This window comes from Rhinolophus hipposideros, assembly GCF_964194185.1.
Source record: "Rhinolophus hipposideros genome assembly, chromosome: 19".
NCBI classification, from domain to species: domain Eukaryota; kingdom Metazoa; phylum Chordata; class Mammalia; order Chiroptera; family Rhinolophidae; genus Rhinolophus; species Rhinolophus hipposideros.
The window spans coordinates 37,202,052-37,227,372 of NC_138065.1; the positions used below are offsets into that span (position 1 = coordinate 37,202,052).

Below are 25,321 nucleotides of genomic sequence, written 5' to 3' on the forward strand. Positions count from 1 at the left end.
CTCTATGAATTTGGCTACTGTAAGAACCTCATATAAGAGGAATCATACTATTTGTCCTTTGGGAATAGCTTATTTCACTTAGCATAAGGTCTTTAAGGCTCATCGATGTTATACCATGTGTCAGAATGTCCTTCCTTTTCATGGCTGAATAATATTTCATTGCATGTGTATATACCCCATTTTGTTTATTCATTCATCTGTTGATGGACACTTGGCTTGCTTCCAAATTTGGGGCCATTTTCTTTTTCTTTGAGGCTGAAAGACTTTTCTTATCACTTTGTGTGAACTCTTCGTGAATTGAGATTAACTCATGGTCCCCACGGGGAAGTGGATGTTTTCATCCTCATTTATTAGGGTGAGAAGGCATCTGTGTGACGCTCCCGAGTGTCCGGGGACTCAGGCCTTGCTAATTCTGTCTTCCATTTTCTGAAAAGTGAAGACCTTTCAGGCTTCCCCATTCTAGACCCCTGAGAAAACACTGCCGATGAATAATAACATAGCTAACACTTGAAAAGTACCGAGTACCAAGCCCCAAGTTGCCTGCTTTGTATATTAGGTCGTATAAACCTCATAACCAGCCCAGAAAGCTGTAGGTAGGTGATATTTGCCGATTTTATCAGGAAGGATACAGGCTTAGAGAGGTCATGCAGCTTGACCAGGGACAAAGCAGGAAACCGAACCTCTCTGTGTGTTGGACTTGTAATTGCACCCCAAGGAGCCCACCTGGTTATAGTAATGCTATTTTGTTTAATTAAGAGTGTTTTTCCAGGACTCATCAGAGCCAAGTCAAGTAGTTGTCTCAATCTAGTTGTGGAGAGCGCAGCTCCCAGTGGCCCGTGTGGGGATCGAAGCGGCAACCTTGTTGTAAAGAGTACTGCTCTCTAACCAACTGAGCTAACCGGCTGCCCCTTCCCGCCTGGTTAATAGTCTGTGGTCCTGTGGAGGCATTGGCAGTCCGAGGGGCTGGCTGGGAGCTGAGCCCTTGCCTGAGCCCCAGTCAGCTATCCCAGATGTCAGGGTGAGCTGTAGCCGGATGACATCATCTCCTCAGCAGGCTCAGCTCCTCTCCCCACCACAGCTCTGCTTCCCAGCTGGGGTTTGGGGAATGTGGCCACAGCTTCTATACTCACTCTCAGCAGGCTCTGAGGTAACCAGGCAGCTGTTTTTAAAAGCCTTTGGGCGCCACTGGGCTGCTATTCTGAGGACCAGCTGCTGCCTGACTCCCACCCCATCATTCGGCTCTCGTGGGCTCTTTTGGGCTTTGGGGAGTTGAAATAATTTGGTGGTTAGCCCCCATAGCCGACTCTGAACCCAGTTACTCTGGCCACCACAGGGTTGTGGCCAAGGGACACCCCTCTGGAGATCCGTTAGGTGGCCCTTGAGTCTATGGGGCATTTTCCCATGCTTATCAGATTTCCTATTAAATAGATACCAACGTCACTTTTCTGTGTATAAATATGCTCGTGCCTTAATAAACTGTAATTTCCCTCCTCCCTTCCTCTATCTCTGTGCCTCCTCCCCCTTTTGTATCTTCTCTAGAACTTGGAACACAGGAGGTGCTAAAGACATGTTGATTTACATCTCCTCTTCTCTCCTCTCTTCTCTGTGAAATCTCTCGCACATTCCTACGCAGAATTCCAGGTTTGGAGAGATCAGTGGATGTTACTGTTAAAAAAACAAGGACAAGCTGGGCACTTGCCTGTGTTTGTTAGGGCAGAATAACAAGGAGACACTTCATATGTTGGCTCTGGGGATGGGGCATGTGAGCAGATGTTCCCATTGGAACACTTTGCTCCCAAAAATGACTCTCTGAGACATGAATGTGATTTGAGCTGATACGTTGTAATCATCATGTAGTTCACAGAACAGCTGTGTGTGTGCGCGCACGTTTGCGCGTGTACACACACGCACACACAGCACCTTGGCTGTGAAGTAGGACATATGATTTTTTTGTTGAAGGGGTGGTTGCCGTGAAGTAGGAAGTTTCAAAGCAAAGAGAGAATAGAGGCACTGACAGGAAAAGAATAAGTAGCATTTGAAGTAAATGCAGCCCAGGGTGTAGAAGTATGGGAGTGCCCCCTGCCGCCACGGGCCCAGGGGCAGCATGCCCTCCAGCCTGACTGTGGGGCCTGAGCCCAGGGAGCTGGGAGAGCTTGGGTGCCCAGCCATGCTGCTCAGCACTGTCCCCAAGTCTGTTCACCAGCAGCTCCACTGTCCATCAGCTAAGCCCTAAATCCCCAGGGCCTCCCTTTCGCTGTTGGTGCCCAGGGTGGAACTAATCTGTCCCAAGGCCCCTTCTGCTCCTCCCTAATCGGCTTAAGCCTGGAGGAGCCTCCCCTGTCCTGGACAGCAGCCCTGCAGGCGCCGAAGGCCCACGTGGGCTGAGGGCCTCTGTTCCCAGCAGCCCCACCCCACCAGAGAGGCCGAGGGAGAGACTGAGGAACATAGTGGGGATAAAGCAGAAACCCCTTGCTTCCCAGGAATGGCCGGCTGGGAAGCCCCAGCCTATTCTCGCTGGTGGCCCCGTTGGCAGGGTTGCTCGGAGCTCAGTGGTGTCTTAGCTCTAAATTCCTGAGGAGAGGCGCTTACCTCCCCCTCTGTCCTTGGCTTCCCTCCCCCTCTCTGTCCTTGCCTGCCTTTCTTCTTTCTCTTCCCAGCAGGGATTAAAACTATCTCAGTTGTAGACACTTGGTGAGTGTTGACTAAGAGGCAGACTAGGAAATGACGAGGTGACTGGGCAGCCATGAGGGACAAAAGGGCGAGATGGCGTCTGAGTCAGAGGAGCTGCACTTACCTGGTGAGAGTCAAGGCAAGAGGGGGATCTTTCCTAATCCATGTGGGCCAGACTTGGGGAAGGGACACGATGGGCGTTGTGGGGGGGTGGGGGGTGTTGAGAAGTGGCGGCTGTGGTGCCATGTTGCATTACCATTCATCTGGTAATCAGTGGTGCCCCGGAGTGGAGCACGTATAGTGGGTCACACCAACCATGCAGCAAAAGGTGTAGTCATGCAGTGAAAATGTGCGGATTAATGGAACACCTCTGTGAACGTCCTGGGCCAGGCTCAGCGGCGGACCCTATAGGATACGGTCCTTGGCCTCAACGAGGCGCAGAGATGCCCATGGAGAGGCCGGCTGTGTTCACACAACCCACAGAGTGCCATGGAGAGCCATGGTGACTCAGGCGGAGTGTGTGCAGAGGGAACGCATAGAGGGAGAACTTGAGCCTTTAGCAAGGGACTGACTGGTCTGGGGAGACCTTGTCAGGAGGCACCACTCGAACAGGTGACCATGGCAGGGTGGCCATCTGCTCACAGGGGCAGCTTTCCGGTGGTCTCAGCATTGCCTGGCCACAGGCCCTGGTCCTCAGAGCGTCTCCTTGATAAAAAGATCTCTCTCTCTCTACTTCTCTGCAGCCTTCAGTACCCCAGGTTCCAAACTACAGGCTGTCGATGACTATCCCAGACTGGCTCCAGGCAATCCAGAACTACATGAAGACACTACAGTATCCTTCCAACCAGGGTCTGAGCAGGGGACAGATGTGGTGATGGCAAACCTGCTGGCATGTTTGTCCCCAGCTGGTCAGCAAACGCTCTCTAAGGTTGGTGAGGCCAGGCATGGAGGGATGGCCCTACGTGAGAGTCTAGAAGGAGTGATAACAGAGGATGTAATTGCAACGATAAGGTTCTTCTCCCTTTAAGCAGGGCGTGGGCCAGGATGGCAGGAGGGCAGTGAGTCAGTGGTGGGCCACCTGGAGTCCCTCTGCCTTCCATCTCCTCCTTCCCAGTCATCTTTCCCTCCTCTCGTCCTCTACTGTCTTTCTTCCTCCCTCTTCACTCCTAGCATTCTGTTCTTTTCTTTCCTTTCATTTTTGCTCATAATCTATAATAGGCTCAGCTGGCACTGCCTGTGGCTCCTCAGGTGACCCAGACTGGTGGCCTTGCTCCATTCCGCATCAACGAATGGGGCTCTGGGGTGGGAGCCCACTCCCCTCACTTGAGCTTGTAGGAGAGCTGAGGAGCCCTGTGGGTCCAGGCTGGGATCGGACCAGCCAGAGTGTGGTTCTTTTCTCTCCCGGTGTCCTCAAGTTGTTTGCGGTCAGGATTAGATCAGTTCTGAGGGCCTGCATGAGCAACAGTGAAAGAGCAAAGGGGCCGAGGCAGATGATCCACTGGCCGCTTCTGGTGCTTTATCAGGGACAGGAGTCCCAAGGGAGCTGGGCTGGCAGAAGTGTATGTGAGAGGCGCCGGCCATTTGCCCAAGCGAGTCAGTAGCATTTCAAAGTTAAGCCAGCATCAGACTCCCTGCGGAGGCTGCTGCCCCCACCCCAGGCTCCCAGCACGTTGTCCAAAAGGTCAAGCCTCTGCTGACCTCTGTCTTTCCCCTCTAAAGACCTAGAACTTAGCAGAAAGGATTTCATGGGGTACTGATACATGTCCCATGTGCCCCAGAAGAGCCCCCTTCTCTTGGTGCCATAGGCAAGAATCTTTCCTATGGATTTTTGTGACTTCCCTACTGGGATGGGTACTCCCAGATGGGAATAACACAATTCCTGCTCTTTTGGGGGGGCCAATTACTTGCTTAGCTTTTCAGTCCCCATGTCACACGTGAACTCCCCCACGTGGTATCTTCCCAGTGGAACCCTGAAGCCATGTTAGAGGGGGAAGGTAGCACCAGCCTCCAGGGGTGAGGCAGACAGCCCCAGCCCTGGGAAGGCTATCTGGTCTGTTGATCCCCAAAATGGGACTCAACATGGGGAGCTCCACGTGGTCCAGAAGCGTAAACTGCCAGGGTAGAAGACCTGGATCCCAAGAATTGCACCTTCCCGAATGTTCCCGACTCACAGAACATTCCAGAAAGTGACAGAAATTAGAATGGCTCCCCATTTCTATCTAGGGCATGGCCTTCACAAGGATCATTTGGCCAGAGATGAAAGAGAATGAGCATGGCTACCAATAGGGCAAAGTTGGATGCACTTTACATATCATCTGCTCATTCTTCTATAAACCCTACAGCACATTCTCAGCCCAGTTTTCATTGTTGGCCTGAGGGATCTGCTTTTTTATTTTTCTCTCTGATATATTATGATGGTCACTGACCTAGATCACTGACTGTAGAGAGGGCTGGAGAAGGGAAAGCATCAGCAAGCTCCTAGGACCATGCTCCCTGTCACCTGGTTATTAGAGTCACCTGGTCACTACACAAAGCAGAGTGTGGCCTCTTCTGCCTTCTGACCAGACTTTTATTTAGTGACTTTGGGACTTCCTACTTTGTCCTGAACACAGTGATCCATGCTAGAGTACGGGGACCTCTTAGGGCCAGCCCTGACTATATTGCTGTGCTCAGCTGGCAATGGGGATGTGAAAAGACAAATCCTGCCTTCCCTTCTGACAGCCTCAAAGCATTGGACAACAGGAGTGTTAGTCTCGCATGAGGTTCTGGAACGAGGTGCCACCTGAGCTCTGCTGCCTGGGAGAGCCTTCTGAGGGTGGGCTCGGTGAGTCTCTCACTTTGAAGGCAGTGTTTACAGGAAGCTTTCCTCCCAGCTCGCTTTCAGGGCTAATAACTGTTAGGAGCTGAGAAGAGATGGCCAGGTAACTTTAAATTATTGCAGGTTTATCTCACTTTATGCACTAGATGTATGGACTGTATATATATGTAAATAGGGAAAGTTGGACATATATATTGAATTTTTGCCAGTTTAATTCTACTTTAAATATACTGGGAATCTCACTGTGTGAATGAAGTCTTTGGTAAAGTTAAAAAAAAACTCACTTCACAAGGAGGCTAGGTAGTCCCTCATTTTTCTCTTTTACTTCTAGGGTTCTGTGTATTGGATTTTTTTGAAATCTGGGCAAGCCTGTGTTGTTATTGGTTATCCTTATGACCATGCCAGTCCTTTCCAAACTGCTGGTGAGCTTATTAAAATTAGCCCCTGGCCCTTACCCTGGAACTTCCAATTCAACAATCAAGATGGGGTGACTCTGAATGGCAGCTAGGGTTAAAACCATGGCCTGAAATCAGAGTCTCCAGGGGTGGGGCCTAGAATCTGCTTCTAAGGAGCTCCTCAGGCTGGTGTCTCAGTGGCCAAGCCCCTCTGTGCCAGGAGAGGACTCCCAACCCTTCTCAGGAGGGTGTGCAGTGCCTTTAGGCGGTCAGCACCACATTCTGCAGCTGCCTCTACCACTGGAGGGACACAGTCTAATCTCCTACACCCACCCTGCTAGGGTTACAAGTTCATGCTTCATTAGCACCTTCCCAATATGCACTGTTTCTGTAGGATTATGTTTGAGGCAGGATAGGGAAACATACAAAATGACTAGATAGCCTCAGAAAAATCAAGACCAGTATCAGAGAGCACAGCATCAGGGAATCTCTGGTCTCCTACAGGATGAGCTGGTGCAGCCTGACCAGGCCCTGACGCCTTCTGGGCAGCCCACTAAATCCAGAGTTGTGGGTAACGTCGTCTTCTCAGATTTAGTAATCAATGTCAGGTGTTAGGCCGGGCATGAAATGAAAGTGATGTTTCCACAGTAAGCTCTGCTGCAGTGTCTGTGTGTTACTGAGAAACCCTGTTGCCTGCCTGCCTTCCTTCCTTCCTTCCTTCCTTCCTTCCTTCCTTCCTTCCTTCCTCCTTCCTTTCATCCATCCATTTACCCTTCTATCCATTCATCCATCTACCCTTCCACCCATCCACCCATTTATTCATCCATTTGTCTGCTCAGCCATTCACTATTCCTCATTCATTTAATAATACTTGCTAACTGGAATATGTTGAGCTTGTACGAGGCTTTATGGGTGATATGAAGATGATAAATAAATGATCTCAACTCTCAAAAAGATCTTGTAGTCTAGTAGGTGCATTAAGACATGTATTCAACTAACCAGAATATAGAGCAGATTGAAAATAGCTACAATAAAGGTCCAAGATCCTGTGGGGCCTAAGTTAGAAGTTAGAGTTCCACAGGACAGTGAGGCATTAGAGGCTGTTGGCTATCTTCTGGCTATTAGTCACCTCTGGAAAGCCCCCACTTCCTCATCCCACTGAGAAATCAACGCATAGCTTCCTCTGCTGGATTCCTGGGACTTTTGGAGTTTCCTGTCACTTTCCCTTTACATACTTCACACAGATACAATCATACAGGGACCCAGTTCTTTGAAATTAGGAAAATGAGACCGCTGAGTGGGTAAGTGGTGCATGATCTGTGGGCCAGATGACGTCTCTCCTACCCGAGAGCCACCAACTCCTTCTCCTACCTTTTATCCCTGTATCCCGGTGCTCAAATATCCTGGTCTGTAAGGGGTGGAGATGGGGGGCGGTGCCCCAGGGCCATGTTGGAGGTAGAAGCTCTGGAGTGGCTGCCATCTGGGCCATTCTAACAGCCAAGTTAGTGGTGACTAACTCTTTCAGAGGATTGGGGGGGGGTGCTATGAAATTTGTTTCATGTGGCCTCCTTTACTTGCTCCATGTAATGTCCCTTGTCCTGGGGCGATGGAATATGGGCACTACCATCCAGGAGCTCACTGTTGGAGAGAGGAGTGTAGAATTTAGGATTTTGGTTGTGCCAAGTGTGGATGTGCTTTGGCACCCTCCTGTGAGGCGAGTTCTTCCGGTTCCCTCTGTTTTCCTGCATGGTGCCTAGTGTGGAGAAAGGCATGCTGATGGATTGGCAGACAGACCAACTGCATCGTTAAATAAGACCTGAGGTCCTTTGCTGTGCTCTATCCTACAGGTTAATGGAAACAGCGAAGGAAATGACTCGGGAGTCCTTGCCTATCAAATGCCTTGAAGCTGTCATCCTGGGCATGTATCCTTTAAGTTTGTTTGCTTCCGTTTACTCCATACATGGTGGTCTCAGTCTGGGGCTAGCTGTGCCTTTAACATCCTAGATCTACAAGATGATGGCTGTTGTTTCCTTGGAGGAAAGTATCAAGCTCTCCTAAGGGTTCCCTTTCATTTCCACCATCTGGAGTTGAACGAAATCAGAGCATGGCTCTTTGGACCATCATCCGTGTGACCTGTTAGCTAAAGCCTGCCTCTGGGCCAGCTCTCAGGCCAGCCTCACTAGTTATAAGGAGAATTCTATCTTAGAAGAACTAGAGAGTGTGTGTATATCATTGTTTTTTGCATTAATCTGGCATTGCAACAGGAAAGACATTTAGGGGAAATGGGATCCTCGAAATCCATCTCCAGGGAAAATTCTACGAGTGGGTTGTGGAGGAGACCATGTCGTGGTGTGGTGTCCTGACTACAGAACATAGAGCTGAAAAGGGGTCTTGTCTCTCCCACACTTTCTGTGCTGTGTTCCACCAGACTCACTTGGCTCCTCAGCCTAAGGTGAAGATGGCCCAGAAGACTGATAGAACTGACATATTAGTGGTGACAGCAATAGAGCATGATCTGGTAGAAGAGCAAGGAAACTCTCAGTCCTTGGGGTAGATGGCTGGAAGGGACAGTGACCAAGGGAACACAGCAAGTCAGGAGCTTGAGAGGGGGTCCCAGGTAAGAGCAGTTAGGTCTTTAGTGCTGTGCTGTTGAGTGTGACCTTTTCCCAAAAGGCAATGGGCAGGCCAGATGGAAGCTCTTGAGGGGAGGTGTACATTTCAGAGAGGTGGGTCTTAGGGCAGATTGAGGGATGGGCCTGGATCTGCAGAGCCAAGTACAAGCTGTGACATGAGGGAAATGGGGATGCTTGAACCATGGTCCCGGCAAGGAGAATGGATGTCAAGAGATATCAGGGAGGTAGAGATTACAGGATTTGGAGGCCAGCTGGGTGTAGTTGATGAGGAAGGAGTCAACAAATACAGGTTTCTGGATTGGGTGATCGTCTGTGAAGGATGGGCTGGAGGGACGAGAGTGACGGAGAGGTGAGATACTTCAGCTCAGACCCGAACTAAGACAGCAGCAATGAAGGCGGGGGGATGGAGCTGGAGTTGTCATTAACACCACTGATGGACTGATTAGATGTGAGGAGTTAGAGGAGAAAGAAGGCTGTGACTCCACATTTCTGGCTTAGAAAATTGGGTGATTGGATAGTAACGCCACTTGTAAGTCCAATGGAAGGACTTAGAAAGGAGGATCAGATTTATAAGGAGGTGAGTTCAGATTTGGACGTGTTGAGTTTGAAATGCCTGTGGGATATCAGGGTGGGGATGTCAATGTGGAGCTTGAGGGGTCTCAGTGTTGTAAGTGCGAGCTTGGAGCTGTGAGTGTTTGCGGGTGGTAGAGAATGTTCAAGGAGTGAGAAGAGAAAAAGATCAAGGATGAAGTCCCACTATTTTTGGGGTCTAGTTGGATACAAAGAGCTCATAAATGAGACCAAGAAAGACAGCTTGAGAGGTAGAAGGAAAACCAGGAGAGAAAGGAGATACAGCAGTCAGCGAAAGGTCAGGTGGCTGAGAACTGGACTGGAGACAGGGGGACAAGCCTAGTCTGCTTTTCTGGTCTCCTGGACCTTTATGGAAGCAAGAATTGGTGCCCCCTGCAGAGCACTGGGAGGCCTGATCTGAAACACGGTAGTCCATGAGTGCCTGGGCCCACATTGGAAAAATGGAAACTTGAGCTTTATTGAGGCCCCTCCCCAACACTCCTTTCAGACCTCCTCTTTGCTCCCCACAAAGGAAATGAAATGTGTGCCTGGGGAGCCCAGCAGGAGGACAGGACAGGTGGGGACAGCAGATGGCTCAGCGCCCCCCTCCTTTGGTAAGTCAGCCACAGCTGTTGGGCAGAGCCTCCTACAAGTTTAATAAAGGTGAACAATAGTTGGGATTTGCTGGTGGGGATCAGTGAGGGTGATCACAAGCACAGGCCCTTCCCCAGGGGGAAGCTCACTTCAGACCCCCTGCTGAGGAATGTCTGAGTGCACCTGGACAGAGGTCATCTTGCTTTACACAACAGTCATGTACACAATAGTCTAATCCCTGTGCAACTTGATACCTCTAAACCTTACATTAGGTTACGGGAATTACCCAAAACCTTTTGGGATTATGGAAATAGACCTGTGACCAGCCTCTGGCCTTAGTTTTAGCATCGGCCAAATCTGTGGGTAGGGTGCTCTTGGTTGTCCTTTGTTCTTACCAGTGTGACATTTCAGAAAAGTATGGGGAGAGTGGAGAAATTCAGCTCACACTGCCAAACTCAGGGAAATTTGACTCTTGGACACAGACAAGAAACACAAACCTGAATTCTAAAACTTCCAGCATCTTTGTCTTTCCTCTTTGCTCTGTGTCAGCATTCCTGTGGCCTGCTTTCCTCTGGGGCACAGTGAAGGACAGAGGTCTGGGACACAAATAGTGACAACGCTGAAATAGGTCTGATTGGCTGTGCTTGGAAGCCTGTGTCCATCCTGGTTTGATCCTGTTTGATGTTAGCCCAGAGTTCAGGATTCATTCTGGGTTGTTTTTTTTTTAAGATTTTTATTAAAAATATACCTAACAAAGAATATTATATTAGTTTCAGGTGTACACCATAGTTGTTCAACATTTATATACCTAAAGAAGGGATCACCTGAAGCATTTGAGATCTGGCTTCCAGGTAATTGTCATCAGTTTGGGCTCAAAAAATTCTTATAAAAATTAAAAAGAAAAAAAAAAAGAAGTGATCACCATGATAAGTCCAGCAACCGTCTGACACCGTACCACACTATCACAATATTGACTCTGTTCCCTGTGCTGTGTGCTGTATGCCTTTTGATTTTAAGTAATAACTTTGCTGGGTAGAGTACCCTTGGTGGTAGGTCCTTGCTTTTCGTCACTTTGAATATTTTGTGCCACTCCCTTCTGGCCTGCAAAAGTTCTGTGGAGAAATCAGGTGACAGTCTTTGGGAGTTTTCTTAAAAGTTACTAGTTGCCTTTTTCTTGCTGTTTTTAGGATTCTCTCTTTGTCTTTAACCTTTGCCATTTTAATTATAATGTGTCTTGGTGTGGGTCTGTTTGGATTCATCTTGTTTGGGACTCTCTGCACTTCCTGGACTTGTATATCTATTTCCTTTGCCAGGTTATGGAAGTTTTCATTTTCTTCAAATAGGTTCTCAATCCCTTGCTTTCTCTTTTCTCTTTCTGGTGCCCCTATCATATGAATGTTGTTACGCTTGACATTGTCCCAGAGGCCCCTTAAACTATCCTCATTTTTTTTTTTTTACTCTTTTTTTGCTATTCCAACTGGGTGTTTTCTGCTATATTGTGTTTCAAATCACTGATTCAGTTCTCTGCTTCATCTAGTCTGCTGGAGATTTCTTCTAGCGCATTCTTCATTTCAGTTATTGTATTCTTCACTTGGTTTCTATGTCCTTTTTTATGCTTGCTATCTCTCCGTTGAAATTTTCACTAAATTCCTTGAGCATCATTATAACCAACGTTATGAACTCTGTCTCTGGTAGGTTGCTTGCCTCCAATTCATTTAGTTCTTTTTCTGGAGTTTTCTCCTGTTCTTTTATTTGGGACGTATTTCTTTGTTTCCTCATTTTGGCCGCCTCTCTGTGTTTGTTTCTATGTATTAGGTAGATCTGCTATGTCTTCCAGTCTTGGCCGGGTGGCTTTATTTAGTAGGTGCCCTGTGGGGCCCTGGCACAGTCTCCCTGGTCACCTGCTCTGGGTGCTCCCTTGTGTGGGTTGTGTGTGCCCTTATGTTATAGTTGAGCTGTGGGATCAGTGGGTGGGAGTGACCCTCAGTACAGTTGGCTGTGGGGTTTGGCCACCTCTACAGCTCATAGACTGCTGTTCTGGGAGCTTACCCAGATTCACCCCAGGGGGCACGGGTGCCTGTTAAGACTGCCCTTTGTTGCCTGTGTGGGGCTAATTGGGTGGTGCTCTGCTCTGGTCTGAAGCCAACTTCCAGATATGTTGGTTCTGGGACCTGTTGGGAGGGGCTGTGCTGCAGACCTAGGTCACCACTGCCTGTGACCTGCTGAGGATTACCTGGTAGGAGCAACAAAGTGAACACAGTTGTTCACTGCCTGTACTAAAGTTGTAGGCATGTGACAGGCCACACTGTGAACTGAGGACATCTGCCACCAGTACCGGGTCTGGAGTAGGTGCATAAAAAGCTTGGACACCCCGAGGCCTGCTGCTAACTGCTGACTCCCTTAAGCTTTAGACACTCATAAAGCCTCGCGGAAGCTGAGTGAGTCAGGATCTCAGGGAGCAACTAGAGTGGGAAAAGTTGTTGGTCACCAGGTTAATGTAGACTCTGGTTTGGTGCCAGTATTGAGCCTGGAGCTACTCAGCAAAAGTCCCAGAGTATACTGAAGCCAGTCCCTGCCCACCTGGGGCCTGTGGACTCCAATAGTTTTCACAAAAAGAGTGCAATGTGAGTGCAATCAGTGGGTGGGGCTGGCTGCTTTCTGATAAAGTGCCTCTGGTGTTGGGGAAGTTGGGTGGGGTGGGGTCCCAGTGAGTCAGCAGGGCAGAGCCGTGGAGCTCACCAAGCCAATCAGATTCAGTTTTGGCTAGAGGGGGTGGTCTCAACACAGAAAAGATGGTGCCTGCCTGCCCGCTACATGGGAAGAGGCCCCCCCTCACAGGGAAAATGGCCTCACTCCCAGGCCACACACTTCAGTCTGCCCCCCTGTATGCCTCTGACGCCCCCTGAGTCACCGTTCCTCTGCCGGAGCCCCGGGTAAGTGCCTGCGAGTGAGTGAGTCTGTGTGTGAGCCATTTAAGAGGATGTCTGAGTTTCCCGCACCCTTCTGACCCACCCGGATGGTTGGAATCCCCACTGGTTTTCACAGCCAGATGTTGTAAAGTCTCCTTTTCCTGGCAGCAGTACTCCGGGCTGTGGAGGTTGGTGTGGAGTTGGGACCCTTTGCTCCTCTGGGGTGAACCTCCACAGCTGAGATAGCCCTCCTGATTCTCAACCTCCTCATGGAGGTTTGGGGCTGTCCCTTTTCATGTCTCCGCCCCTCCTACCAGTCTTAGTGTGATGTCTTGATATCCTTAGTTACAAAACTCTGTTCTGCTAGTCTTCAAATGGTGCTCCAGGTTGATTGTTCCATAATTTAGTTGTAATTTTAATGTATTCACAGAAGGAAGCAGGCACCGTGTTTTTCTACTCCACTATCTTGGATTTCTTCAGGATTCATTTTTTTTTTTTTTTTTTAGGATTCATCCTGGAAGAGCCTCTTTTGATCTTGCTTGAGTGTGTGCACACTTTCTCATGCATACTGGAGAGATAAACTTTTGGTTCCAATTATCTTATGAATCATGGCCACTCTTTTGAGGCCCTCATTGACCCTAGTGGGGCTTAATCCTGGTAGTAAAGTACGATGGTTCATTCAAGTAGCAGGTTAGTTAGTAGAGATAGATGGGTTAGACATATCTCCGGCAGGCTGGATGCGAAGCAGACCTACCGGGAGCTTGGCGCCCTTCTGCTCTCTGTTCCCTAGAGTTCAGGCTACTCCTCTGCTCTCATCTACCCTTCCTTGTCCCCTTCCTCTTAGTTCCCAGTTGTTCCAGGTCCCAGGGCTTTACTGATGGCCATAATGATGGAACACATCCTAGAGACTGGTGACTTGTGACAGAATGGACTGGGGGTCTCTCCTCTCCTCTCCCTGCTTCTCCTTCTCCATTAGACTAATTTTGGGGCCTCTTCACTGCTCTCCCTGTGGTCACTGGGCATGTTTCTCTTACAGCACACATCACATTGTGGGTTTTTTTTCTCTCCGTTTTATTGAGATATAATTGATACATACATCATTGTATAAGTTTAAGGTGTATAGCATAATGATTTGACCTACATGTATTGCAAATATGGGTGTTTTTTTAAATTGTGGTAAAATATTCATAACATAAATTTACCATTTTAACTACTTTTAAGTGTGTAGTTCAGTGGCATTGAGAGTATTCACATTTGTTGTATAGCCATCACCACCATCCATCTCCAGAGCTTCATCTTCCCCAACTGAAACACCACACCCATTAAACACTAACTCCCCTCACTCCCAACCCTCCCATCCTCAGCCCTTCGCACCCACCGTTCTACTTTGTCTCTATGAATTTGATTACTCCAGATACCTCAAAGTGAAATTATATCGTATTTGTCCTTTTGTGACTGACTTATTTCACTTAGCATAATGTCCTCAAGAGTCATCCATGTTGTATGTAGCTTGTGCCAGAATTCTCTTCTTATTTAAGGCTGAATAATAATAATAATAATAATCCATTGTATGTATAGATCACATTTGTTTATCCATTCATCCATCCATAGACACCTGGCTTGTTTCTGTCTTTTGCCTATTGTGCCTAATATGGCCCTGAACATGAATGTACAAGTATCCGTTTGTGTCCCTGCGTTTAATTCTCTTGGGATACATATCCATAAGTGGAATTGCTGGATCATGTGGTAATTCTATGTGGAAATGTTTGAGGAACTGGCATACTGATCATATTGTATCCATTTTGAGCCTGTCTCCCCACCAGACTTCTGGAGAAGGGCTGCGTTCTTTAGCTCCACAGCCCTGCCCAGCAGGCTGTCGGGCACTGAAGCTACTCCCTCAATGAGTGTTTGTTGCACTGACTTAAACAACTAAGGAATGCCCTTATTCCAGCCCCAGAGAACTCGTCCCAGAAAGCAAGAAAGCATTTATGTAAGAGGACTCAGAAGGATGTGATTTCACTCCCCGACTGCCAGTCGGCGTCACATGATCTAGTGAAGAGAAAGCAGGTAACCATTTTCACAGAGAGGAGCCCTCTGTCATTAAATTGAGGGCAGAGGGCAAGGCTGACTTCAGGGCTGGGGTAGGGTTCTGTCAGCTGCTTTCTATTAAGGGTACCAGGATTAGCCCTCCATTGAGTGCAGTCCTTTTAAGTGGAAGGAAATGTATCCTCACCATCGAAGGTTCCTTCTTTCAGCAAGCATTAACCAAGCCTTTCTGTGTGCCAGGCCCATGCTCATCCCAGGGATACCAGGACGCACAACACAACCTCTGCTCTCACAGGATACAAACAAACAAACAGAATGTTGGATGATGAATCACCCAGTGCTATGGGCGTTCTTGTGGGGTGGGGGTGGGGGTGGGATGGAATACCTAACCGGGGCTGAGGAAGTTCAAGGAAGGCCTCACACCGAGGAACGGGGAGGGATTATAGTGAGGCTTTTGCATTCCGAGTGCAGCCTTTATGAGCCCACAGCATCCTTATTACTACTGATTCTTAGGAGACCCCAAATATCTCTGCCAGGTGTGAATCCCCTGTATTCTTAAGGCTGATGTGTGAGTGAAGCCATAAAAGAAGGGACATGGTGTAGTATATAGAGCGTGTTTCGTGGCATATTTTTGAGAGTTTCATAGATCACTTTGGTCTCCTAGCTTAGTAATATAAAGGCTATTTAAAAGTCATTTAAATTTTTCAATTATATTTAACTTCATGTTATGGGGGAATATATGTGCCGAGGGCAGTGGGCACAGATCTGGTCTTAGGGTGTAGCCTTCAAAAATGTCATGGGCCGGCTGTAGGTCAGGGTCCTAGCCCAGAGTGTGTGTTGGGGGGGGACCTGGGGGGTGATGAGACTGTACAAAGGAAAGACGAGTAGGGACCAAAATCATGGCAGGACTTTGCTAAGGGATTTGGCTCAAGTCCTGGAGAAGATGACAGACACCGAAAACTTAAGCAGAAGAGTGACATGTACCAAATTTTGGCATAAATGGATCGTTCAGGCCACTGTGCGGAAGGGAAGTTGGAGAGGGGACAAGAAAAGGTGAAGACAAATTCTCAGAATGGAAATCTGTACCCACTTGCCGTGCACTTACAGTTTACAAGCCATGTTAAGCATCTGGGTTACTATTTAGGGACAGTCTGGAGACACCAGAGATTTTCAGCAGAGAGGTGACTTTACGAGTTTCCAATGTCCCTCTCCAGAAAAGCTGGGTTGTTGGGTGACCACGCCTCACCAGGGCTGTCCAGACACTTTGAGATGGACTTGAGGATATGATGCTTCTTGTCCATCATCCCAGGATATGGCATCAGTGGGCAGTTGCTTGAAGCTGCACCCTGTAGGGTTGCTGGGCCTAAACTCAGATAATAGCGAGAGGCTAGGTTACTCCATCCTAACGGGCCAATACATGGAGAGAACTGGTGATGCCAAGTGGGTCAGGCATGGAGGGCAGCCAGAGGTTCAGGTATTGCAGGCAGTTTTCTGTGTAGTACCCACGGCTGCCTCCAGTATGCCAGGGCTGTGACGGGGCCAATGAGAGGAGCAGATGAGGTGCACACATGACCCATTCTGACACCCTTCTGTCCCTTACCATCTAGATAATCAGGCAGTCTGTCTCTTTTACATCTCCATGGCCTTGTCTGGATTCTGTTTGTCTTTTCTCCCCTGAACCCCTGAAGAGGCCTTTAATTCCTGGTATATCCCACATACTCCAGCCAGAATTAACTTCTGAGAATATCACTCTGATTGTATTTAAAAAAAAACACATTCATAGGTTGTCATCCCTGTAGAAAACCTAGGAAGCAAAAGGGGGCTTGTTATTGTTTTGTTTTACATTTATTTAAGTACTAAAGAAGATGGCAAGTTTTTCCTCTTTGTCCCTTATTAATCTGGTTTTGGTTTGTGCCATACAGTATTAGGTACTCCAAGATAATCAAGTGATTAGTCTGGAAAAGGTTATCTGTGGTCCTGCTCAGGCGGAGGGATGGGCTCACCGACTGGATGGGCTCCTTTCCCTTCTTGGAAGTCCAGGCTCTGAATTTTCAAGGCCTCCTCTCGTCCTTAACTCAGATTGTCTAAGATACTTAACCAATGGACAGCCTTCCATCGAGCGATTCCCCATCAGCTTTAAAACCTACTTCTCAGGAAACTGCTTTCACCATGTTGTGCTGGGGATTTACTGCAATGGCCGCTATGGCTCACTGGGCATGAGCCGAAGGGCTGAGCTGATGGACAAGCCGTTGACCTTTAGGACTCTGAGTGACCTTATCTTTGACTTTGAAGACTCCTACAAGAAATACCTGCACACGGTCAAGAAGGTCAAGATTGGGCTGTATGTCCCCCATGAGCCTCATAGCTTCCAGCCTATTGAATGGAAGCAGCTGGTCCTCAACGTCTCAAAGATGCTGAGGGCTGACATAAGGAAGGAGCTGGAGAAATATGCCAGGGACATGAGAATGAAGGTAGGTGCTGGGAAGGCAAATGAGTGATGCAAGAGAGTTCTTTATCTGTTCCTCCCTCCCCCGTCTCCCTCTCTTCCTCTTGCCCCATACACCATATTTTTGGGATGGTCAAAAGTTTCTTGAGGTTATTTGCTTGGTAGCCACTCTGAAAACAAAAAAAGATAAGTCACTTGCTATTTGACATGGACAATTAAATGCTCTCTTTGCATATACTACTTCAAAAACCAGAGTAGATGTTACAGTTAAAGCAATGTCTTGGCCTGCAGTTCCTTCTATGAAATCAATCTAAAATGTTTATCATTTTCTATTAAGGCTCTAGTTCTGTCTTGTCTTTGTAATAGAATGGCCAATAATCCCAGTTGTTCTGAAACTGAAGGGTTTCCCAGGACATGAGATTTTCAGTATTTAAAAGCAGGAAAGCCCCTGGCAATCTAGGATGAGTGGGTCACCCTGCTTTATGACCTGTTACATAGTCACGTTATGTCTCTGCTTTGCTTTGTAAGTTGCAAAGCCCTTTGGCAAAAAATTCTGACCAGGTGTCACAAAAGCAAACAAAGCAGCATGCATGGTGCTGGCTTTATATAAACTGTACTCATAAGCCCTTCTTCTTTCTACCATGTCACTTCCAAGATGACATGATGCCTGCTTGTCCTTGTCCCTCCAGGACTTGGGGAGTCACTGAAAGAATGCCTGTGCAGAGACTGAGGGCCACAGGGGAAAGGGATTGTCTGAATTCAGGCTTTCTTGTCTTTAGCACACGGGGACTTGTCATCTTTCATATGCGGAACCTGGAGTGAAGATTCTTGATTAATTGAAACCACTCTAGAACAGGCAATATAGATGGGACTTTGTCTTCATGAGACAGGGATTTGCTGAGCAACTAAACACAGCCCCTGGAGGCCGAGGCACTGGGCTCTGCTTCCTCTCTGTGCCGTGGAAAAGCGGGCACAGTGTCATCATATCATCTCCTGGGAAATGGTACCTTTGCTTCTCGCCAGTGCAGAACGAGAGAGGAACATCTGTATCTCAGACTCCTCCCAGAAGTCTTCCAGCTCAGGGCCTTTTAAACCATGGGATCACGAACGGGCTGGGAACTGGGATGCCGCGCTGTGGGAAGACACGAGGGTGGCTGTGTGGTAACTCCTCATATCTCCTTCAGATCCTGAAACCTGCAAGCGCTCACTCTCCAACCCAAGTGAGAAGCCGGGGAAAATCCTTGTCCCCCCGAAGGAGACAGGCAAGCCCCCCGAGACGGCTTGGCAGGCGCGACAAGTCGTGAGTAGTATTTCCTCAAGGCCTAACACACCCATTCGTGGGGTTGTCCTGGCCCACAGGGACGAATCTGTGTCCTGGGCTTGGCATTTGAACCAAATGGGGATCTCCAAGAGGACTGCCCTTCATTCAAGGGACATCTTTTATAGAAAAGGATCCACCATGCACATCACCCATTCCTCTTACTCTACTGACTAGTTGTAGACACCATTGGAGGGATAAGCCCCAGACACTGTGACATGAAGGGTAGCCCGAAATCCTGGCGGTATGGAAGGAGCAGTGGACTTAGAATTAGGAAACTGGGTCGGGAGCCAGCTCAGCGCTGATAACCTATGTGACAGGCATGTCATGAAAGCTTTCTGGGCTTAAATTCTCTTATCTCCAAAATGGGATTGTTAGAATTGATGAACTTTTCCCAAAACTCTGTAGCACTCTGTGTGATTACCCTCCATGGATGGTGGCATCAGAAATACCCACAGGCTCATCCTCTTCCTTGACTGACTCTACCCTCCCCTGTTTTAGCCCTGAGGCTAGTAACTCCACACCAATTTCTTAAGTCGAAATGACCCACTTAAGAAATGACAGATTGCAGACGCTAAGGATGCCCAAAGTAACCAGTGAGAATCCACTGGCAAATATTTGGGCCATAATTACACTGGGAAAAAACACTACTTTTATCAATAACGGCCGCATGCTGTGTCACTTGATGTTCTCACCTTGCTGGGCCATGTGGCACAGTGCACAGAGGTCCAGGTTGAGCGGCCTGGGCAAATCCTTTGGGAGCCTTTGTTTCTTCATGCGACTAAGAAGATAAAACTGCTTTCCTTGCCTACCTCACAAGGTGTCAGGAGCAAGTTAGAAGAGGTAACGAGAGGGATTTGTTCATTATTGTCCTATCGATCCTGTAGAGGAAGCAGGCAGAGTTTTACAATTTTCATTTTCCGGTGAAGAAACCAGAATACAAAGCAAGGTGGTTCTTAGTAGTAAGTTTGTAGCTGGTCAGTGATGGAACCGGGGCTAGAGCCCAGCTCCCCTGACGCTGGGAAGGTGGTGAGGAAGAGGAGTGTTGGATCTGTTTGAAGAACAGGACAAGACGAAGTGCTGTCCGTGCCAAGGAAGGTTCCTGGTGTGTCTCCAATCTACTTCCTACTGCAACCCCAGGGCTCGGCATCGACAGCTGGGAATGCCTTGGCTAAAATGACCGGAGTACAGGATTTGAAAGGGGAGAAAATGACAAAGTGGGGGGGGTTGGGTGGTCCTATAGCAGGAAAAGCTGGAGATCAGGGTGGTTTCAGCCTAGGTGTGTCCTTTTAGGGAGCAGGATGGCTTCAAACATTTCAGATGTGGCCTCTGACCCTAATCCTGCTCCTGATGCTGACCACCACGCTTGACCCTTGACCCTGATTCTTCCCCTGTCTCTCCTCCTCTCTGATTCCAACATCCATTCTTTCATTGCTTTCACTGAACAAAGTAGCAGTGCTCTCAGAAGACCATGAACATGTAAACCCTTCCCATAGAGTGAGTGACCCAGAAATAGGAATCTGATTACTCATGATGCAGGGCAGGGGGGCCCTTTAATCTGATTTGTTATCCTTTCTGCCCGAGGAGGGTTGAATCCCTCTCTTAGGGGCTCCCAATCTTCAGCAAATGTTGAGCAGTCCACACAGTCCTCTTCCTCTGGACGTGATCCCAGAGCACTCGGAACCCTAAGCATTCTACCTGACTGATGTAGGCACAGAATGGATGAAAGCTGTTGTTTTTTAAGATGATTCCTGTTGGATTCATTTCACTTGGATTCTCAGGAACTTTGCAGCCCAAGGCTTGTTAACCAGAAAAAGTTACCAGGATTGTCCAGAGATGGTAAAGCCGATAAGATCTTAGAAACTGGTTGTGCAGACAGAAGTCAGAATGATAAGTTACGTGGTGGTGGTGGTGGTGGTGGTGGTGGTGGTGGTGGTCGTGGTGGTGGTGGTGGTGGTGGTCTTGGTGATGGTGTTGGTGGTGGTGGTGGTCGTGGTGATGATGGCGGTGGTGGTGGTGGTCGTGGTGGTGGTGGTGGTGGTTGTGGTGGTGGTGGTGGTGGTGGTCTTGGTGATGGTGGTGGTGGTGGTCATGGTGATGGCGGTGGTGGTGGTGGTCGTGGTGGTGGTAGTGGTGGTCGTGGTGGTGGTGGCGGTGGTGGCGGTGGTCGTGGTGGTGGTGGTCGTCGTGGTGGTGGTGGTGGTGGTCGTGGCGGTGGTGGTGGTGGTCGTGGCGGTGGTGGTGGTCGTGGTGGTGGTGGTGGTGGTGGTCGTGGTGATGGTGGTGGTGGTGATCGTGGTGGTGGGGGGTGGTGGTGGTCGTGGTGGTGGTGGTGGTGGTCGTGGTGATGATGGTGGTGGTGGTGGTGGTCGTCGTGGTGATGGTGGTGGTGGTGGTAGTGGTCGTGGTGGTCATGGTGGTGGTGGTGGTGGTGGTGGTGGTCGTGGTGGTGGTGATGGTGGTGGAAGAAGAAGTGGAAGAAGAGGGGGTTTGAGTTTGGACTGTGGAATTTGAGGTGCTTCTTAGGCATCCAGGGTGAGTGTCTTAGAAGTTGCTGAAAAGTGCAGGTCTGGAGTTTGCCGAAGTTGAAGAATAGAGATAATATTAGAACCATCTACTTAGAAGTGACAGCTGAAACGATAGCTGGATAAGTTTGTGAGGAGAGAGAAAAGAAAAAGAAGTGATGTCAAGGCCCTCAGTAGGCCAGAGGAAGAACCAGAATAGGAGATTGGCAAGGAATAATCAGAGAGAGGGGCTGGATCAGAATGTGCAGGGCATGCGTGTGCCTGCAGAAGACAGCTGTGGAGAGGGTAGGAGCAAAGAAAGGGGGGGATGAGGGAGGGTTTAAGGTAGATGAGGTAGAAGTGGACGGACTAGACATTAAATGGCTTTTATCCTGCCAGTGAAGGAGGCCTGGTCACCCAGTGGGAGTGAGGAAGTGTGGGTGGGTTATCAGTACGGGATGAAGAGAGGGCTGCATACAGCACAAGGGCCCTGCTGAAGACAGAGAGAGGGGTCCTGCCACTCTTGGGCATGCGTAGAGTCACCTGGAGGGCTTGTCAAACCACATTGGTGGGGCGCACCTCCTAGTGTTTCTGATTCAGCACACCGGGATGGGGTCTGAGAACGTGCTGTTCTCACAAGTTCCCAAGTGATGCTGATGAGGTAGGTCCAGGACCACACTTGGAGATCCACCGTTTGATCAGTCGGTTTGGGAGAACTGGGGGTGGGCCTTAAAAAATAACAGGATGTTAAAATGAAAGTACAGGGTCTGCTGAGAGGGGAAGATGAGGCCATCGAGTGGTTCAGCAGCTCAGCCCTGCCCAGTCCTGCCTGGGCTTCTGGATAATGAGGTTACCGAGGTGAAGTCAGAGGGTATGACACTGGCCTGGTCCCATGTTTGGGCCCCACTAAAGTCACTCTGTGTGGAACCCAAGCGCTCTTTCTCCTGGGGGCCAGATAGAGAAACTCAGTTCTTGGTCCTCCCCTAGGCCATGCTCATATCTTAATCTCTGGCTCCTTTGTCATGCAGCCAAGGCAAGCGTCCATGTCCGTGTCCGGAGAGGACAGCTGTTAGACTGCCACAGTTGTGAGTGCAAATCCACTCTCCCGTATCAGGCCCCGCTCACTCTCTGTCCTCCTTCCCACCTGAAGTGTGGGAGGGGGCCTGGGAATGGGGAGCAAGACTAGGGAGAGGGCAGTCACCAAAGGGTCCGGGAAGGAAGACCTGCAGAAAGATGGGGATTCCCTTCCATCCCCCTCCTCCCTCCATGCCCAGCAGGGAGACCCCAGGAACACTGAGGTGATGGTTCATTGTTCACTGAAAACATCCTTTTCCAAAATGGTGAAGAGTGGCTGCCACCAGCCCCTGAACCCCCAGACCCATGTCCTGTCCCCACAGCCCTTTCTCCTGGGCAGAGCCCTAATTCCAGAAGCTCTTCATACACTCCTCTCAGGGGGTCAAATTTGGGGATTTTTTTTTTTTTCACAATTAGAGCCAGTTGGCTTTGGAAGACTTTGACCATCAAGGGAGCCCAGGTAGCTTGTAGGTTCCTGTGGACAATTTTATAGGAGCAAATCCAGTAAGACCATGGTTATTGTTGGTGATGGAAGCCTTCACCACTTCTTTTCTCTTTTCCCCATGTGTGGAGGTCGGGAAGGGAATCAAGATGGCAAATATCTTGGCAGAAGTTTCAGAATGGATTGAGGTGTTACAAGAGAGAAGATTCTCTCCCTAATTTCTTCTACACCCTGATTTCTGAGCTGCAGGGCTGGGTAAGGGATTACAGAGGCTGCCATGTTGGAAGAGAGTAAAATGAAGGGCTGAGAGAAGTGGGGACCACAAGAAGAACTGAAGCACCAAGCCCCTCCCTCCCTCTCCAGATCCCTGCTTCTGCCATTTCTACACCATAGCACCCGGACACCCTGGTTCCCAGGGGTGTGTCTGGAGAAAAGCAGCTTATCAGCTTCTACCCATGGCCTTCACCAAGCAGGCTTTTCTCCATGTAATCTTGCTTTGGGCAAGGAAATGAGAAAGTAACCAATTTGGTTATGACCCACTAACTCCACCAAACTCTGGGAATACTACTGTAGAATAATAGTCAGGACTCGGAAGAGTTCGGTGACTCTGTCACTATTATTTCCGCATTACGTAAGGCCATCAAGTCATTTCTAAATGTGTTGGGTGCCATCATGAAGCTGAGGCGTGACCCAGAGGGTGGAAAATGACCATAACAGGCAAGAGGCCCATCAGCTGTGGGGTCCCAGCCCATCTGTGTGGATAATTTTAGTGGCTTTATACCCCCATCCCCCTCCTCCCCTACACCTGGAGCTACTTCCAGCCCTGCATTCCTCTCCATTTTTGTACTTGTCTGAATAATCCTTCTGGAAAGGAGGATCAGTGTCACTGGGTTGACAAGAGTCAGCTGAGTGGGAGGGCAAGTAGCAATGGCTGCAACTACCGTGTTTCCCCCAAAATAAGACCTAGCCAGACCATCAGCTCTAATCGTCTTTTGGAGCAAAAGTTAATATAAGACCTGGTCTTATTTTAAAATAATAAAAGACCCGGTATAATATAATACTGGGTCTTATATTAATTTTTGCTCCAAAGAGGCATTAGAGCTGAGGGTCTGGCTAGGTCTTATTTTCAGGAAAACACAGTAGCAGCAGCTGAGACAGTTTCAAAAGGGAAACAGAGACTCCTCTACTCTGCACCCACCAATCCTTTCTCATACTCTGCTCCCCGAGGAGTGTTTAAAGCACCTTCCACACAGAATAGTAGAGTTATTTCCTGTGGTTCTTAAAGAGACAGGGAGATGGAGGTTGAGACCCATGTTTAAAAGGTCTTCTGTGAACTTAAATAAACCTCCTCCATCACAGTCCTCCTCCTCAGTCTCCTTGTAGCTCTTTCTTCACCGAGGGTTGGTCACAGTAGTTCTCAACAGGGGCCAGGATCCCCTCTGGGGGAGAATGGTTAGAAATGCGGTGGGACGGGAAGTGAAGAACGTGCTCCCCACTAGGGCCTGGGGGCCAGGGATGGTCCATGTCCTACGAAGCTCAGGACCACTCTCCCCAGTAAAGAACTGTTCTGCCTACAATGCTACAGCACCCCTACTGAGAACCACGAGTGCCCTCTGGGGTCCTTTGCTTCTCTGACCGCCCAGGGCTCCTGGCTTGCTGCCTGAGACCTGAACCTGGGAGCGTCGGGATGAGCGGACAGTGGTTTTCTGGCTGGACTACCTGTGTTCGCATGAAAGCAGCTCCTACCCATCGGCGTGACCGTGTGGAACATTCTTCTAAATTGGGCAGGAGTCCCTGAGGACGCATGACAACCTCTTTGTCTTCTTTCTCATCGGCTCCTGTTTTCCTCTGTCCGTCCTCTGCTCCTCTTTGCTGTTCATAATTCTTTTCCTCTCTTTTCCTTTTTCTTTGATTAGACTTTTTCATTCTCTCTCTCTGTATGGGAAAGCCCAGTTTTTGTCCTTCTGTGTAGGGAAACCCCCCCCCTCCCCCCCCAGTTCTTCCCTACAGTTTCTCTCTTGTGCGTCTCCTTTACTATTCAAACAGGACACTTCATTTCTGACACGGCTGGTCACCAAATATGTGGAGGCTTTTCTCCCCACACCAAGCAGTTTTTGGCAACACCAGCTTGGTGTCCTACAATTGAATTCAGTTCTGACACTGTCTGCCAGGAGATAGTGTCAGGTCCCACAGGTTAAGGGCCGCGTCTACAAGACGCCTCCCCTTGTCCCCACTTCAGACACTGGTCGAAAGTACCAGTTTGTCACCCGTGCTTCTGACCGACCAGCTAGAGAGCAGAAGTTGCTATGACCCCATGTCAGGTTCAATTAACTTGCTAGAGCGGCTCACAGAATTCAGGAAAACATTCAAGTTTACCACTTTATTGAAGGATATGATAAAGGAGATGAACAGCCAGATTAAAAGATACATAAGGTGGGGTCTGGGAGGGTCCCAAGTGCAGGAGCTTTTGTCCCCTTGGGGTTGGCTGCATTATGTGTCCACCAGCCTGGAAGCTCTCTGAACCCCGTACTTGTGGGATTTGGGGGGAGGCTTCATCACAAATGCATGATTGATATTAGGTTGGTGCAAAAGTAATTGCGGTTTAAAAGGTTAAAAATGGCAAAAACCACAATTACTTTTGCACCAACCTAATAATTAACTCCGTTTTCAGTCCTTCGCCCTCCTAAGAGAAGGGGCGAGGGCTGAAAATTCCAAGCTTCTAATCATGGCTTGGTCTTTCTGATGACCAGCCACCATCCAGGAGTCCACTCAGAGTCACCTCATTACCATGAAAGATGCTTCTAGGGCTCTTCACATGTAGGAAACGGGATGAAGACCAAATCATATAGTTCTTATTTTAAATCATAATGTCACAGTCTCTACGGCTGTGGCTCTCCTGGGC

General features: G+C 48.8%; 1 protein-coding gene across 3 annotated transcripts in view; it reads left to right on the forward strand.

Annotated features, from left to right (window-relative positions):
- VASH2 (vasohibin 2) overlaps positions 1-25,321 on the forward strand; it is a gene marked incomplete at its 5' end in the record, with an annotated part of 38,281 nt that overhangs the window by 4,619 nt on the left and 8,341 nt on the right. Inside the window, 6 exons of one of the 3 annotated variants that reach the window (XM_081024732.1) lie at positions 172-2,797; positions 3,414-3,502; positions 7,128-7,184; positions 7,731-7,805; positions 16,725-17,106; positions 18,266-18,381. In XM_081024732.1, coding sequence (XP_080880858.1) covers positions 2,744-2,797; positions 3,414-3,502; positions 7,128-7,184; positions 7,731-7,805; positions 16,725-17,106; positions 18,266-18,381 — 773 coding nt within the window. Of the gene's footprint in view, positions 1-171; positions 2,798-3,413; positions 3,503-7,127; positions 7,185-7,730; positions 7,806-16,724; positions 17,107-18,265; positions 18,382-25,321 lie in introns of those variants that run through there. The other 2 variants (XM_081024730.1, XM_081024731.1) reach the window with 2 other exon arrangements.